General features: G+C 43.3%; 3 protein-coding genes across 3 annotated transcripts in view; 1 reads left to right on the forward strand and 2 right to left on the reverse strand.

The window, feature by feature from the left end:
- The window catches only part of LOC309550227 (uncharacterized protein), a 1381219-nt gene that overhangs the window by 696625 nt on the left and 669621 nt on the right, over positions 1-14973 (forward strand).
- The window catches only part of LOC309548727 (uncharacterized protein), a gene marked incomplete at its 5' end in the record, with an annotated part of 365133 nt that overhangs the window by 325146 nt on the left and 25014 nt on the right, over positions 1-14973 (reverse strand). The window lies entirely within an intron of this gene.
- The window catches only part of LOC309548725 (uncharacterized protein), a gene marked incomplete at both ends in the record, with an annotated part of 79092 nt that overhangs the window by 50907 nt on the left and 13212 nt on the right, over positions 1-14973 (reverse strand). Inside the window, 2 exons of the mRNA XM_082248680.1 lie at positions 3390-4110; positions 4279-4368. Of these exons, the coding sequence (XP_082104806.1) occupies positions 3390-4110; positions 4279-4368 (811 nt within the window). The remainder of the gene's footprint in view (positions 1-3389; positions 4111-4278; positions 4369-14973) is intronic.

Below are 14973 nucleotides of genomic sequence, written 5' to 3' on the forward strand. Positions count from 1 at the left end.
ACTAACGAGTCACATGACACCGGGGAGGGAAAATGGCTAATTGGGCCCAATTTGGACATTTTCACTTAGGGGTATACTCACTTTTGTTGCCAGCGGTTTAGACATTAATGGCTGTGTGTTGAGTTATTTTGAGGGGACAGCAAATATACACTGTTATACAAGCTGTACACTCACTACTTTACATTGTAACAAAGTGTCATTTCTTCAGTGTTGTCACATGAAAAGATAGAATAAAATATTTACAAAAATGTGAGAGGTGTACTTACTTTTGTGAGATACTGTATATTTTATCTTGTACCTAGGATCTTCAGGACAGATACCTATATACACAACACATTTTGTTCTGATTTTCCCCCTGTGTCTGCCCCAGGTCAGGTTAATTTGTTGGGGGATGGAAGGAATGCCATGTGCTAGTAAACCATGTTTGTATTTATTATGATGTACATAAATACAGATTATGTTCTATGTCTATGAAACACTAATATCGAGTCTGTTAATTTTAAGAGAAAACTGTCTGTACATCGTCATAGTCCTGAAGAAGCCTTGTGTGAAACGCGTTGACTAGTGAACAGACGAAGATAGAGGAATATGATCCGAAGCAAACACAGTGACGTGACTCCCTCCCTAATGGTTAATTCAAACAGAAAACAGAGGTCGTAGGACTTTATATGAGGCAGGTCATCAACTAAGATATACAAAAATAGAATCTGAACGTAGTCATTTATTATATATACAGTAATTGATACAAATGTTGACATCAGTAACAAATATGATGCAGACATGTATACAAAAAAAGCTGAGACAAAAAAATCCATATAGTAAGGAGATTGTTATAATAGTAATAAGATATATTCAGTAAAAAAGGACATGGTCGTCACTAAATGTTACATCTAAGTGAAGAGAGGAAATATCTATACCTACACAAACCTTATGATATATACCAACTTATCCTTATATATGTATGATGTACATGAGTGAAATTAGTAGGAGACATTGATCTCCTGTGTACGAGCTGAGCTCAGTTTGGGGTCAGCTTCCTCATTTTATTGAGATCCGGTTTTAGATAAATCAATAAATGTTATTTTAGCATAAATCCATGGAGTTGTCATCTGTCTCATGCTGTGCCTTTAAAGTCAACACATATGACAGTGGTTCCTTGCGAACATCTGTAGTTTCCATTTCTCTGAACAGATAGGATGTTGGGACTCTCATTAAAAAAATAACGTGGGGTCCCCTCCCCCCCAGTCTATACCAGGCCCATGCCAAAATGTAAAAAAAAATAAATGGCGTGGGGTCCCCCCAAAATCCATACCAGATCTTAACCTGAGCATGCAGTTCGGCAAGTTAGGAAAAGGGGGACAAGCGAGTGCCCCCCCCTTCTAACCCATACAAGGCCACATGCCTTCACCATGGGGTGGGTGTTTTGTGGCAGTTCTGCCCCCCCCCCCACCCCAAAGCACCTTGTCCCCATGCTGATGGGGACAAGGGCTTCTTTCCCACAACCGTGGCCTGGGGTTGTGGGGGTCTGCAGGCAGGGGGCTCATCGTAATCTGAAAGCCCCTTTTACCAAGGGGACTCCAGATCCTGCCCCCCCCCATGTGAATGCGAATCGGGACCATAGTACCTGTACCTATTCACTAAAAAAAGTGTCAAAAAGCAATAAATACACAAACACAATTTTTAAAAAATTCTTTATTAAAAAATAAAAACCAGCCTTCCCCAATGTAGATCCGTCATCAATCACAACGCCCGCCGCACCCAAAAAAATAAAAAAAGACGCTCTCGCCATCATGGAGGCCCTCTGCCTACTGCAGGTTCCGCATTTACATTGGTAAGAGGCGGGGCCACCTGTCTACATCACCTTTTTTCAATATTGGCCCCTAAGGGCCTGGTATGGACTGGGGGTCTGGGGAGCACATCATTTTTTTCTATTGCCGGGAAATGCCGGCATTCTTTTCTTTCAATTCATCTGTCAGTGGGGAAGCCCGCTGACAGCTGATGAGTCATGGTTGGTAAGGATGCGGGCGGGCGGCTTCTTGGCTTGCTGATTAACAACCAGCTATTTCTTCACACAGAATTAGCATCGGTCGATTGTTTTTTTTTTTTGACTGATCCGAATTCGAATCGTTCTGAAAAGTTGGAATTCGTTAGAAAATTAATAAACAAAACAAATTTTAACAGATTTCAACAAAATTCATTACAATTTAATTTGGAGATTTGGATACATCCGAATCTAGGAATAACCAAAAATATGTCGGGATTTGTATTCGCACCGAAACAAATTTCAAGTGTCTAACACTTAATGGCCACCCGCTAGCAGCTGGGCTCCCAGCCAATGCAAATGGCCGCCGGTGGCAGGGCCCACTCTCCAGGCATGGATCCTCTACATATGTGTGCCATAACACCACCCCACTGATAGCTGGGGACTCAATGACCACTCGGGACATCCTGGAAGACTTCTGAATACCAAAGGAAGCTCCTGACATCCGCACAGCTGCCCAGTACCAGACCCGCCGACCAATACTTCCAATAGGTAGGAAAACTTCATACAGAAATGGACCTATAAGTGAGGAGGACAAAAAAGGAATGCAGCCATTGGCTTATTTTGTACATTTATAGGGGTAGGGTCTTAGGGGGGGGGTGAGGGCGGGGCTACCCAAAGGTATGCAGCCATGGACATCTGTCAGGAAAGCACATTATGGCCACTAGATGGAACTGACCATTATAGGAAATCCCAATTCACCATGACTGGGGGAATGCGGGTCACATTTCATGAACACATTTATAACAACCAGATCTGTAAGTGTTTGTGAAATCTTCCCGTACAAAATGTACATAAGCCAATGAAAGGTAAGGACTCCATTTTTATTTTTCTCCTGCTATAAATGGCCAACACGGGACAACACTTAATCCATGTCTTTGGTGATCTCTGATCTCCTTATGAAGTGTTTCTTACACTATGAAGATCAGCCATGGAGTATATCTGAGGTGTATATCAGGGTGTGCTTCTTCCCCATATGTCCACCAACATTCGTATTGAAGACATTTCCTGCACTCAAGGCACTAATACACCTCCAGGGTTGTGTGGGACCCCTGATGTACAGGAAGACAGGACTTCAGTGCGGAACATTTCCCTCACTCAGGACAGGAATATGACTTCTCACCCGTGTGAGTTCTCCGATGTCTGTAAAGATGGGACTTCCGTGAAAAACATTTCCAGCAATCAGGACAGGAATACAGCTTCTCAGCAGTGTGCGATCTCTGATGCATGGAAAGATGGGACTTCTGTGAAAAACATTTCCCGCACTCAGGACAGGAATACGGTTTTTCACCAGTGTGCAATCTCTGATGTCTGGAAAGAGTGGACTTATCTGAAAAACATTTCTCACACCCAGGACAGGAATACGTCTTCACACCAGTGTGCAATATCTGATGTCTGGAAAGAGCAGACTTCAATGAAAAACATTTCTTACACTCAGGACAGGAATACGGCTTCTCACCAGTGTGCAATCTCTGATGATTGGAAAGATCAGACTTCTGTGAAAAGCATTTCCCACACTCAGGACAGGAATACAAGTTCTCACCAGTGTGCAATCTCTGATGTCTGGAAAAAGCGGACTTATCTGAAAAACATTTCCCGCACTCAGGACAGGAGTACGGCTTCTCACCAGTGTGCAATCTCTGATGTGTGGAAAGATATGACTTTTGTGAAAAACATTTCCCACACTCAGGACAGGAATGCGGCTTCTCACCAGTGTGCAATTTCTGATGTCTGGAAAGAGCGGACTTATCTAAAAAACATTTCCCGCACCCAGGACAGGAATACGGCTTCTCCCCAGTGTGGAATCTCTGATGTCTGGAAAGACTGAACTGCTCTGAAAAACATTTCCCACACTCAGGACAGGAATACGGCTTCTCACCAGTGTGCAATCTCTGATGTTTGGAAAGATCAGACTTCTGTGAAAAGCATTTCAAACACTCAGGACAGGAATACAGCTTCTCACCAGTGTGCAATCTCTGATGTCTGGAAAGAGCGGACTTATCTGAAAAACATTTCCCGCACTCAGGACAGGAATACGGTTTCTCACCAGTGTGCAATCTCTGATGTGTGGAAAGATATGACTTTTGTGAAAAACATTTCCCACACTCAGGACAGGAATGCGGCTTCTCACCAGTGTGCAATCTCTGATGTGTGGAAAGATATGACTTTTGTGAAAAACATTTCCCACACTCAGGACAAGAATGCGGCTTCTCACCAGTGTGAGATCTTTTATGCACATTAAGATTGGATTTAAAACTGAAACACTTCCCGCACTCAGTACAGCAGAACCTCTTATCTGGTGGAAGGACAGCACCGTCCCTCACAGTCTGAGGTTCCTCAGGATAAGAGGAATACGATGGTCTGGCATCGTCCCTCACAGTCTGAGGTTCCTCAGGATAAGAGGAATACGATGGTCCGGCACCGTCCCTCACAGTCTGAGGTTCCTCAGGATAAGAGGAATATGATGGTCCGGCACTGTCCCACACAGTCTGAGGTTCCTCAGGATAAGAGGAATACGATGGTCCGGCACTGTCCCTCACAGTCTGAGGTTCCTCAGGATAAGAGGAATACGATGGTCCATCTACACTGTGTGGTGCCGGATGGACATTTGAGGTAGCTGGGTTTTCTCCTGGACTATACTGTGTGATGTCCTCATCTTCTACTTTACAGTCTGGAGACAAAGTGAGACAATCCTCTGAGGTTTTCCTCATCTCCCGTCCATCTACTAAAATAGAAATAAAAAGATTATTTACTAGACATCAGCAGATTGGTTCTCCTAAACCAGGACTCCGCCCACATCAGGCAGCTTTGTCTCTGAGGATCTTACAATTCCCCCCTCAAGGTAACTAGTAAATGGTTCCTCTGATCTCCTACCAGTTCATTTCTTTATTCATGGACCTTAGTCAGAGAGTGAGGAAACAACGAGAACTGTCTTTTATAGGAGTGACAGTGATGAGGGGATTATAGAACGAGTGTCCCCACCCCCTCTATCACTCATTGCCATCTTACCAACACAAGAAGTCGTGGACTTCCTTATTTAGTCCATGATTTAGTCATGAATAACAGCGGGGCTGAGCCCCACCAGAGGTCAGAGAGTGAGGATGGGGGGAGAACAACCAAGATGAAAACTGGACTAATCCTGAAGACCACCATCATTGGGTTACTGACTCCTCCCTCATTATCACTTTCTGTTTAAAGTTCCAAAGTTGGAGGATGTTATCACATTATTATCACCATGTAAAAGTGTGTCCTCCAATCAGATCATCAGATATAAAATGTGATATAAAATAAATAATAAATTGGTACAATCATGTAGTGTAAAGAATGGTGTATAAATATTCACAGAAACATTCACCCAATGGCAGCTTACATTCAGAAAGTTTCTTTCACTAAACACAAAAACAAATAAAATGCAGCCCTAAAGAAAATGAAAATAAATTTCTTCCCCCAAATCTGTAGACAATAAGTCTTCCTCTTCCTCCACGGTATATATGGCGAGGATACAAAATATGGGCGGAGCCTGCGCAGGGACGTCCCATCTCGGCCATCCCAGGGAAGGGGTATCTGAGTGAAGGATCTCATTGTGAAGCTTGTTTAGTCCGCACTGCTCAAGTCCCGGCTTTGTAATTCTATCATCTTGGATTTTAATGTTGAATAAAGCAGATAGACGGAGAGCACTAGAGGGGGTGTTATTTTCTACCCCCCCGCCCCATATATACCGTGGAGGAAGAGGAAGGAGGAGAGGAGTGAGCGATATCCCTAGAGGGGGAAGGGATCTGTGGGACTCGCTGGTAACACAGGAGTCAGATGGGAAGGTGAGTGGAAGTGACCACCAGCACCTTTCTCATCTGCAATTTCTGCACTCGCACTTTATCATTTATATTGGCACTGACTGATGACACGTGTCACATGACACACATTTCTATCCTCTTATTGGACGATCACATTACTATTTATTCATTTCCTGACACTGTTTAATAGATTTCATATTTTTGAATTGTAAGTCTGATTGTTACACGGCGCGGTGATATCGCACAGATTGAATTATTATTTCCCACTTATTGTCTACAGATTTGGGGGAAGAAATTTATTTCCATTTTCGTTTGATTTTTTCATCAGATATAAAATGTCCAGCTGGTATGAAATGAGCGTAAATAAGAGAATCCATATTATGTGTATACAGTATCTGACAAAAGTAAGTACACCCCTCACATTTGTGTAAATATTTTATTCTATCTTTTCATGTGACAACACTGAAGAAATTACACTTTGCTACAATGTAAAGTAGTGAGTGTACAGCTTGTATAACAGTGTAAATTTGCTGTCCCCTCAAAATAACTCACCACACAGCCATTAATGTCTAAGCCGCTGGCAACAAAAGTGAGTACACCCCTAAGTGACAATGTCCAAATTAGGCCCAATTAGCTATTTTCCCTCCCCGGTGTCATGTGACTCGTTAGTGTTATAAGGTCTCAGGTGTGAATGGGCAGCAGGTGTGGTAAATTTGGTGTTATCGCTCGCACTCTCTCATACTGGTTACTGGAAGTTCAACATGAGGGCAAAGAACTCTCTGAGTATCTAAAATAAAAAGAATTGTTGCTCTACAAAAAGATGGCGTAGGCTATAAGAAGATTGCCAAGACCCTGAAACTGAGCTGCAGCACGGTGGCCAAGACCATACAGCAGTTTACCAGGACAGGTTCTACTCAGAACAGGCCTCGCCATGATTGACCAAAGAAGTTGAGTGCACGTGCTCAGCGTCATATCCAGAGGTTGTCTTTGGAAAATAGACGTATGAGTGCTGCCAGCATTGCTGCAGAGGGTGAAGGGGTGGGGGAGGGGTCAGCCTGTCAGTGCTCAGACCATACACCGCACACTGCATCAAATTGGTCTGCATGGCTGTCATCCCAGAAGGAAGCCTCTTCTAAAGATGATGCACAAGAAAGCCTGCAAACAGTTTGCTGAAGAGAAGCAGACTAAGGACATGGATTACTGGAACCATGTCCTGTGCTCTGATGAGACCAAGATAAACTTATTTGGTTCAGATGGTGTCAGGCGTGTGTGGCATTCAACCAGGTGAGGAGTACAAAGACAAGTGTGTCTTGCCTACAGTCAAGCATGGTGGTGGGAGTGTCATGGTCTGGGGCTGCATGAGTGCTGCCGGCACTGGGGAGCTACACTTCATTGAGGGAACCATGAATGCCAACATGTACTGTGACATACTGAAGCAGAGCATGATCCCCTTCCTTCGGTGACAGGGCCGCAGGGCAATATTCCAACATGATAACGACACCAAACACACCTCTAAGATGACCTCTGGCCTGCTAGAGAAGCTGAGGGTAAAGGTGATGGACTGGACAAGCATGTCTCCAGACCTAAACCCTATTGAGCATCTGTGGGCATCCTCAAATGGAAGATGGAGGAGTGCAAGGTCTCTAACATCCACCAGCTCTGTGATGTCATCATGGAGGAGTGGAAGAGGACTCCAGTGGCAACCTGTGAAGCTCTGGTGAACTCCATGCCCAAGAGGGGAAAATAATGGTGGCCACACAAAATATTGACACTTTGGGCCAAATTTGGACATTGTCACTTAGGGGTGTACTCACTTTTGTTGCCAGCGGTTTAAACATTAATGGCTGTGTGTTGAGTTATTTTGAGGGGACAGCAAATATACACTGTTATACAAGCTGTACACTCACTACTTTACATTGTAGCAAAGTGTAATTTCTTCAGTGTTGTCACATGAAAAGATAGAATAAAATATTTCCAAAAATGTGAGAGGTGTACTTACTTTTGTGAGATACTGTAGCAGTCGGTAGAGGGGTTAGAGCAGAAGTCTGTAATACAACATAGATTATATAGCGCAGGGGTCAGGACTCATAATATTGGTATTCAGTAATCAGTGGTGGATTACATGTATTTAGTGTTAATGACCCACCTGTGCTGATCTCTGTAGGAGTGTCCTCCTCTATAAATGTCCCCGTTATTCCATCCTCCTCCATAGATTGCTGATCATCCCTCACATATGTCTTTTCTTCTTCTGCTTTAACCTCAAAATCTATATCAATTGGATCTCCACTCTAAACCAAGAAAATGAGAGAGAATATCATCTGAACGTTATAAGCTTTAATATTGTGATATTATGAAAAACAAAAAAAAGAAAAACACATCCTTCCCAGAAGTCCATGTTGTAGATGCTCCAATCCACCAACCTTGTAACATTGAGGGATGGTGTGACCTTCCTGTGTGGAATCCCGGGAATACAGAGGACGGGGACATCTCTCTGGTGGGTTTCTGTAGCTGGATGACTCCACCATGGTGTCCTGATACAGAACTTTGTGTTCCTTTAGAATCTCTGACTCCTTCATCACCCCATCCTCATCATCCTCCTCTTTTATCTCTTCTTTAACCTCAACTTTAGAATCTCTCAGGTTTCCACTCTGAATATATAATAAAAATTACATCAATTGTAACAATGCAGATAATGTACAGATCCTAATGATACTATCAGTGATTGTTCCTCATCTACCTGATGATGGTGGGGGATGGTGTGACCTTCCTGTGTGGAATCCCGGGAATACAGAGGACGGGGACATCTCTCTGGTGGGTTCCCATTACTGGATCCATCTGTAGGAAACACACACACTGACTGAATACATTGTTTCTATATGTTTATCAGATGATGGGGGATCTAGGTGGAGCCTCCGTACTGCTCTCTCCTTTACAATAAAGTCTCCTCTTACCCGGTGATGTGAGGGGCGGCTGATTCTCCATCATGACGTCCTTGTAGAGATCCTTGTGTCCTTCTAAATACTCCCACTCCTCCATGGAGAAATAGACAGTGACATCCTGACACCTTATAGGAACCTGACACACACAATGATACAGTCACCATCCAGACACATCCCTTGTCTGTTACTGGATAATGTCCCAGAATTCCCAGCACCGCTCACCTCTCCTGTCAGCAGATGGACCATCATGGTGGTCAGTTCCAGGATCTTCTGCTCTCTGTTCCTCTCAGGTATCGGAGAACGAGGTGGAGGCACCATGGTCGGGCTCTGAGTCCTGCTCCATCCCCCTGAGATTGGCTCTCCACTAGACTCCTTCACTACAACATAATCCTACAAATCAGGAGAAAGATAAAACGATATCAATCATCTGACATCATCTACATGTCTATAATAAGAACATGGTCTTTTGACCAGACTAGATAAGAGTGATGTCATGTGACCTCCCAGATTCCTCCTCACCTCTCTGGTCAGGTCTGTGTTTTATTAATAGAGGTAAGAGTGATGTCATGAAAAATTGAAAAAAGTGCGCTAATAATAAAGTTGTGCTGCTACCAAGATCCAATGTGTGGAAATGAATGTATGTACTGCTTGACTCGGCTGACTCCTGTGCTCGGGGATGCAGGCAGAATTGCATCCCGAGCACAGGAGTCAGCTGAGTCAAGCAGTGCACAAGAAGGAGAAGAAGAGAGGATGCTGCTGCAGCAGAGCATTAGGAATCCATAGAAAGAACCGCTGAGCGCACAGGATACAAACCAGACTCTCCTCCCCATCCCTCCACTGCCAGGCTTTCTCTACAGCCTCCCTGATTAAGGATTTCTTGTCTAAATGGATTTTTTTTTGTATGACTAAGTGGATCTGAGCAGGAGAAGGAGAAAAAAGTGCCTAGAAGTAGAGGAGAAGTAGCCGATCGCCTTGTGCTTTCTGGGAATATTGGTCATAAAGGCCCATTGGACACAGGACACTTAGCAGGTGGAATTGCTGTGGATGGTAAATTGAGGACAAGTGCCAGGAGAAACTTTCCCATCATTTCAGTACAGGAAGAAAAGGAACATTTTTGAAATGCTCTCCATTTCTTTACATCTGGTAAGGAGCTGTCTGAACATTTGGTGAAGGGATAATTGATTCACCCTGAGTTTCTTGAGGTGTTATCAGGAATTTCTCAATAGCGATCATTTATATGCCCTTTTGCATTTTTTATCTGGTAAGAAGCACATCTAGAAGGTGGTGGGAAACTGTCACCAACTTGTCGTGATCACTTCATCACCAGTTTATTTTCATCACATCTTCACATCATCATCTTTTCGTTGCACAAAGACTGAGTTTGTTCAACAGATATATTGGACAATTTGTGTCATTAGGCTGTAGACTCAGCATATTACCTTCATTGTTTTATATTGTATCTCACCCGGTGGACAATTTACTGAGTTTTGGATATTTTCTTTGGACTTTTATGTGTGGTCACGGTGTTGACTTAGCACATGTTTGAACACTTATCAATTATTGTTTGAATTGTTATCACGTGGTGGATTATATATTGCAATTTTGTATATATAAGAGTGATGTCATGTGACCTCCCAAAATCCTCCTCACCTCTCCGATCAGCAGGTAGATGATCTCCAGGGTGTGGCTTAATAACCTCTCAGTCATGTGACTCTGATCCTCCTCCATTATCAATGGTGTGGTGGTCATGTGATCTATGCGGGTTTCTCTGTAGACGGATAATGAAGAATTATCTGGATTGCATTGGTTGGACAATATTAGGATGGGGATATAAGGGGTTATAGGCGGGTTGCCCCTAGTGGGAATTGGAACATGTAGATTGGGTTATTTAGGGGGATCTTTTTATAAAGAGTGGTCACAGGTTCTCTGAGACCATCAAGACCAATGCAGAGCCCAAAGCCCTTGATTGGACAGGAGGAGGGACAGTCCACTGCCAGAGTGTAGGGAATAGAGGAGAGTGCCCGTATTGAGGGATCAGAGGATCAGATAAGTAAAAGTGCTTTTACTGGTTCCCTACACCAAAATTACCATGTAACCCTTTAAGTGGGGCTGCCCCCATTATACAAGGGTTAAATGCTCATTTGGGTTTTGGTAATTTTTTGTTTCCCCAGAGATGGGCTTTAAACAAAATTACATTTTCACACACGATAAAATCTGCATGTTATGCTTGTAAAAACAAAGCGCCCCCCCCACACACACGCACACAATTATGTCAACTCTTAAAACTGTGTGTCCCCATGAAATAGTGTCTAAATTCGCTACCCAACATGGTGCAAAGACAACGCTATAAAAGACGGCCGAACAATTGGCCGTCTTTTGTCCAGGGCTGTCATGTCTGTTGAAAACTGTCGTGACTGCACACAAATTTTGTCGGCCAACAGCAGCCGACTGCAGAAGTGATGTCATGTGATGGTTAACTTTCCTTGTGTTTTTTCTTTTCTGAGCATGCCCAGTCTTGCAAATCTGCTGATTGTCAGCCGAATTCTGTACTGACTGGCGAACAATCGGCCGTTCTGGTGTTGGCCAACAAAAATTTTAATGCCTACACGACTGATTCTTTTCGGCCGAAAGTGCTTTGTCGGCTGTCGGAAGCATCATACTAACAAGCCTACAATCGGCCAATCGGTACGTGTGTACGGGGCTTTATACTCCGCGCCTCTGGTGAACCTGTGCCACACCAGTTACCCGGTAAGCCACTCCTCTTACGTCAGGCTCTGCCACGTTACCCCGTGACAAGCGCCTACAGGTCATTCTTTTAGAGAAACCCGGTAATAATGGCCCCAGAATCATTGCTCTCACTCTAGTGTGCGGCCAATACCCCCCTTTGTGACAGCGTAATATAAATGACAGGTCCTCTTTAAGGAGACATTAGGGGTCTATTATACCTCCAACGCCACCTATGGACCCCAGTGAAGCTGATGAAATACAGATTGGGATCAACCAGCTTTTTCACTGACTACTGTGACCAGGGAATGATGGCACTTAACCTGGAAGTGATGAAATGCTCATCTCTTCTGAATTCATTCACCAGAGAGGAGATCTGAGAACTGATCCCCCTCCACTCCATCCACCATGCCGATCCTGGGCACATGGTTAATATAGTGAGGCATGGGGATATTTGTATCTTCAGAGGAAGGGTGGGAAAGGGCAAGTTTCAGGAGAACCCAAATCCGAATCTCATCCCTCGTTACAAGAGACTGCTAAGGTGAGAAGATGATTGGTGGGAAAGGTGACAAATCTCCAGAATGAAGAGAATTTTTTGACCCCGTAAGTGGAGGAATGTTCTGACCCTGAAGGGGTTACTCTAGGTTTCCACACTATATATGTGTGTATCATCATCTGCTGGAGATAAAAGATGTCACAGTGACTATGGAGGAAGAGGACGGACATGACGGGGGGGTTGCTGGGTGTAAACAGAAAATAAGATCTTATTACCTTGTCTGCTACCACGTCCAGCAATGTCTCCTCTCTACTTCCTCCCAACACACCTTTCACCCGAAAACGTCTTTTATACTTGACATCACTTCCTGTGACATCACTTCCTGTCTACAATTGACATTACTTCCTGTCTTCTATAGATACTTTCTGTCTGGGTAGAAGTTAGATCACCACCTTGTGGAGCTCAGAGGAACTGCAGCCCTGAGAAATGTCTCATAGGGTGAACACGGCCTTGTGCTGTGTGTGTATCTACTGTATATCCTTATAGATGGGTCATCTCCACTCCCACCAAGGGGGAGAAATATATTACTGCCTATTACCATCACACGCTCACCCCCCCCCCCCTTTCCTGGCCAGCCAGGCTGCATGCTCGGATTAACAGTTTGGTATTTATTTCCTGGTTGACCTCACACAGTTGTTTTTTGGTTTCTTTGATTTTACTACTTAAGCCCCGGAAGATTTTACCCCCTTCCTGACCAGGCCCTATTTTGCGATTCGGCACTGCGTGACTTTAACGGACAATTGCGCGGTCGTGCGACGCTGTACCTACCTAAACAAATTTGACGTCCTTTTTTTTCCCACAAACAGAGCTTTCTTTTGATCACCTGTGCGATTTTTTGATCATGCACTATTAACAAAAAAATAGCGACAATTTTGCAAAAATAACAATATTTTTCACATTTTTTTATATTAAATTCCCAAAAAAGAATGTAAAAATCAAAATTTTTTAACATTTTTGGCCAATTTGTTTTCTGCTACATATGTTTGGTAAAAAATGTTGGACTGTATATAAATTCCATGCTTTACCACCAATGTCCGTTTCTGGTTCTAGTTCTTTCTCAGACACACAACATGTGGGCTACCTGAGAGATACTGTATAGTTTATCTTGTACCTAGGATCATCAGGATAGATACCTATATATATATAAATATATATATACACACAACACATTTTGGTCCGATTTCCCCCTCCTGTGTTTGCCCCAGGTCAGGTTAATTTGTTGGGGGTTCGAAGGAAGGCCGTGTGCTAGTAAGTCATGTTTGTATTTATTATGATGTACATAAATACAAATTATGTTCTATGTTTATGAAACACTAATATCGAGTCTGTTCATTTTAAGAGAAAACGGTCTGTACATCTTCATAGTCCTGAAGAAGCCTTGTGTGAAACGCGTTGACCAGTGAACAGACGAAGATAGAGGAATATGATCCGAAGCAAACACAGTGACTTGCCTCCATCCCTAATGGTTAATGCAAACAGAAAACAGAGGTCGTGGGACTTTATATGAGGCAGGTCACCAACTAAGATATACAAAAATAGAATCTGAACGTAGTCATTTATTATACATACAGTAATTGATACAAATGTTGACATCAGTAACAAATATGATGTAGACATGTATACAAAAAAAGCTGAGACAAAAAAATCCATATAGTAAGGAGATTGTTATAATAGTAATAAGATATATTCAGTAATAAAGTACATGGCCGTCACTAAATGTTACATCTAAGTGAAGAGAGGAAATATCTATACCTACATGAACCTTATGATATATACCAACTTATCCTTATATATGTATGATGTACATGAGTGAAATTAGTAGGAGACATTGATCTCCTGTGTATGAGCTGAGATCAGTTTGGGGCCAGTTTCCTCATTTTATTGAGATCTGGTTTTAGATAAATTAATAAATGTTATTTTAGGATAAATCCATGTAGTTGTTATCTGTCTCATGCTGTGCCCTTAAAGTCCACACATATGACAGTGGTTCCTTGTGAACATCTGTAGTTTCCCATTTCTCTGAACAGATAGGATGTTGGGACTCTCATGATAGCTCTGGTTTTTCTTCTCCTATCCAAGTTCTCCAAATAAAACATAAAAACACATCCCCTAGACTGGCCATTGGAGACAACGAGCGGAAGAGTGTGTGCACCTGGCTGTGTGAAAATACCCTGTACCTGGCTGTGGAGTAATCAGTGGGAGGCCCGGGCAAACCAATATCCAAGTGGCTCCTGCGGGGGTATCGCTACTCAGAAAGCAAACCTTCCTTCAACAAACAGTTCTCTCCTCAGGACAGAAAAGAAGACAAAGGTAGGCGACTGCACCAAACTTTGATAAGATGCTGCAATGCACATCGATCACCCAGAGAGCAGAGTACTCTCCATAGGTTTTCCTTTTGGTTACTCCCTAGCAGCCCGCATGGCGTCTGCTCCCTTCTGCTGACCTCAAGCCAAACATACTCACGTGTCCCGGACCTCTTCCACAGGGCAATCGATGCATCCGCAGGGCGACCCGGAAACCAGAGGCTGGAACATAACTGCTATATCTAGGTTGGGCACGCTTAGGAGACATGTGCAGAATGGGAAAATGTGTTTAGTTTTGAATTGATTCATTTTGTTAGGCCCCGTTTCCACTAGTGCGACTTGTTGTGCGTCTTCACACATGTCAAGTCGCATGACAAGTCAAAATCTATTCATTTCAATCAGAACCGTTCTAACAGTTGCGACTCAAGACGCAGCGACTTCAGAAAAGGTTTTTGCACTACTTTTGGACGACTTCAGTGCGATTTGTCCCTCATAGAAGGTAATGTAAGTCGGAACTAAGTCACAGTACATGTATTTCAACGCGACTTCGTTGCGACTAGCACAGAAGTACAGTATGCTTTTTTTTTACTTTTGTATGTTCCGCCCAAATCACATGATC

Source organism: Pelophylax lessonae, assembly GCF_965119305.1.
Source record: "Pelophylax lessonae genome assembly, chromosome: 3".
Classification (NCBI taxonomy): Eukaryota; Metazoa; Chordata; class Amphibia; order Anura; family Ranidae; genus Pelophylax; species Pelophylax lessonae.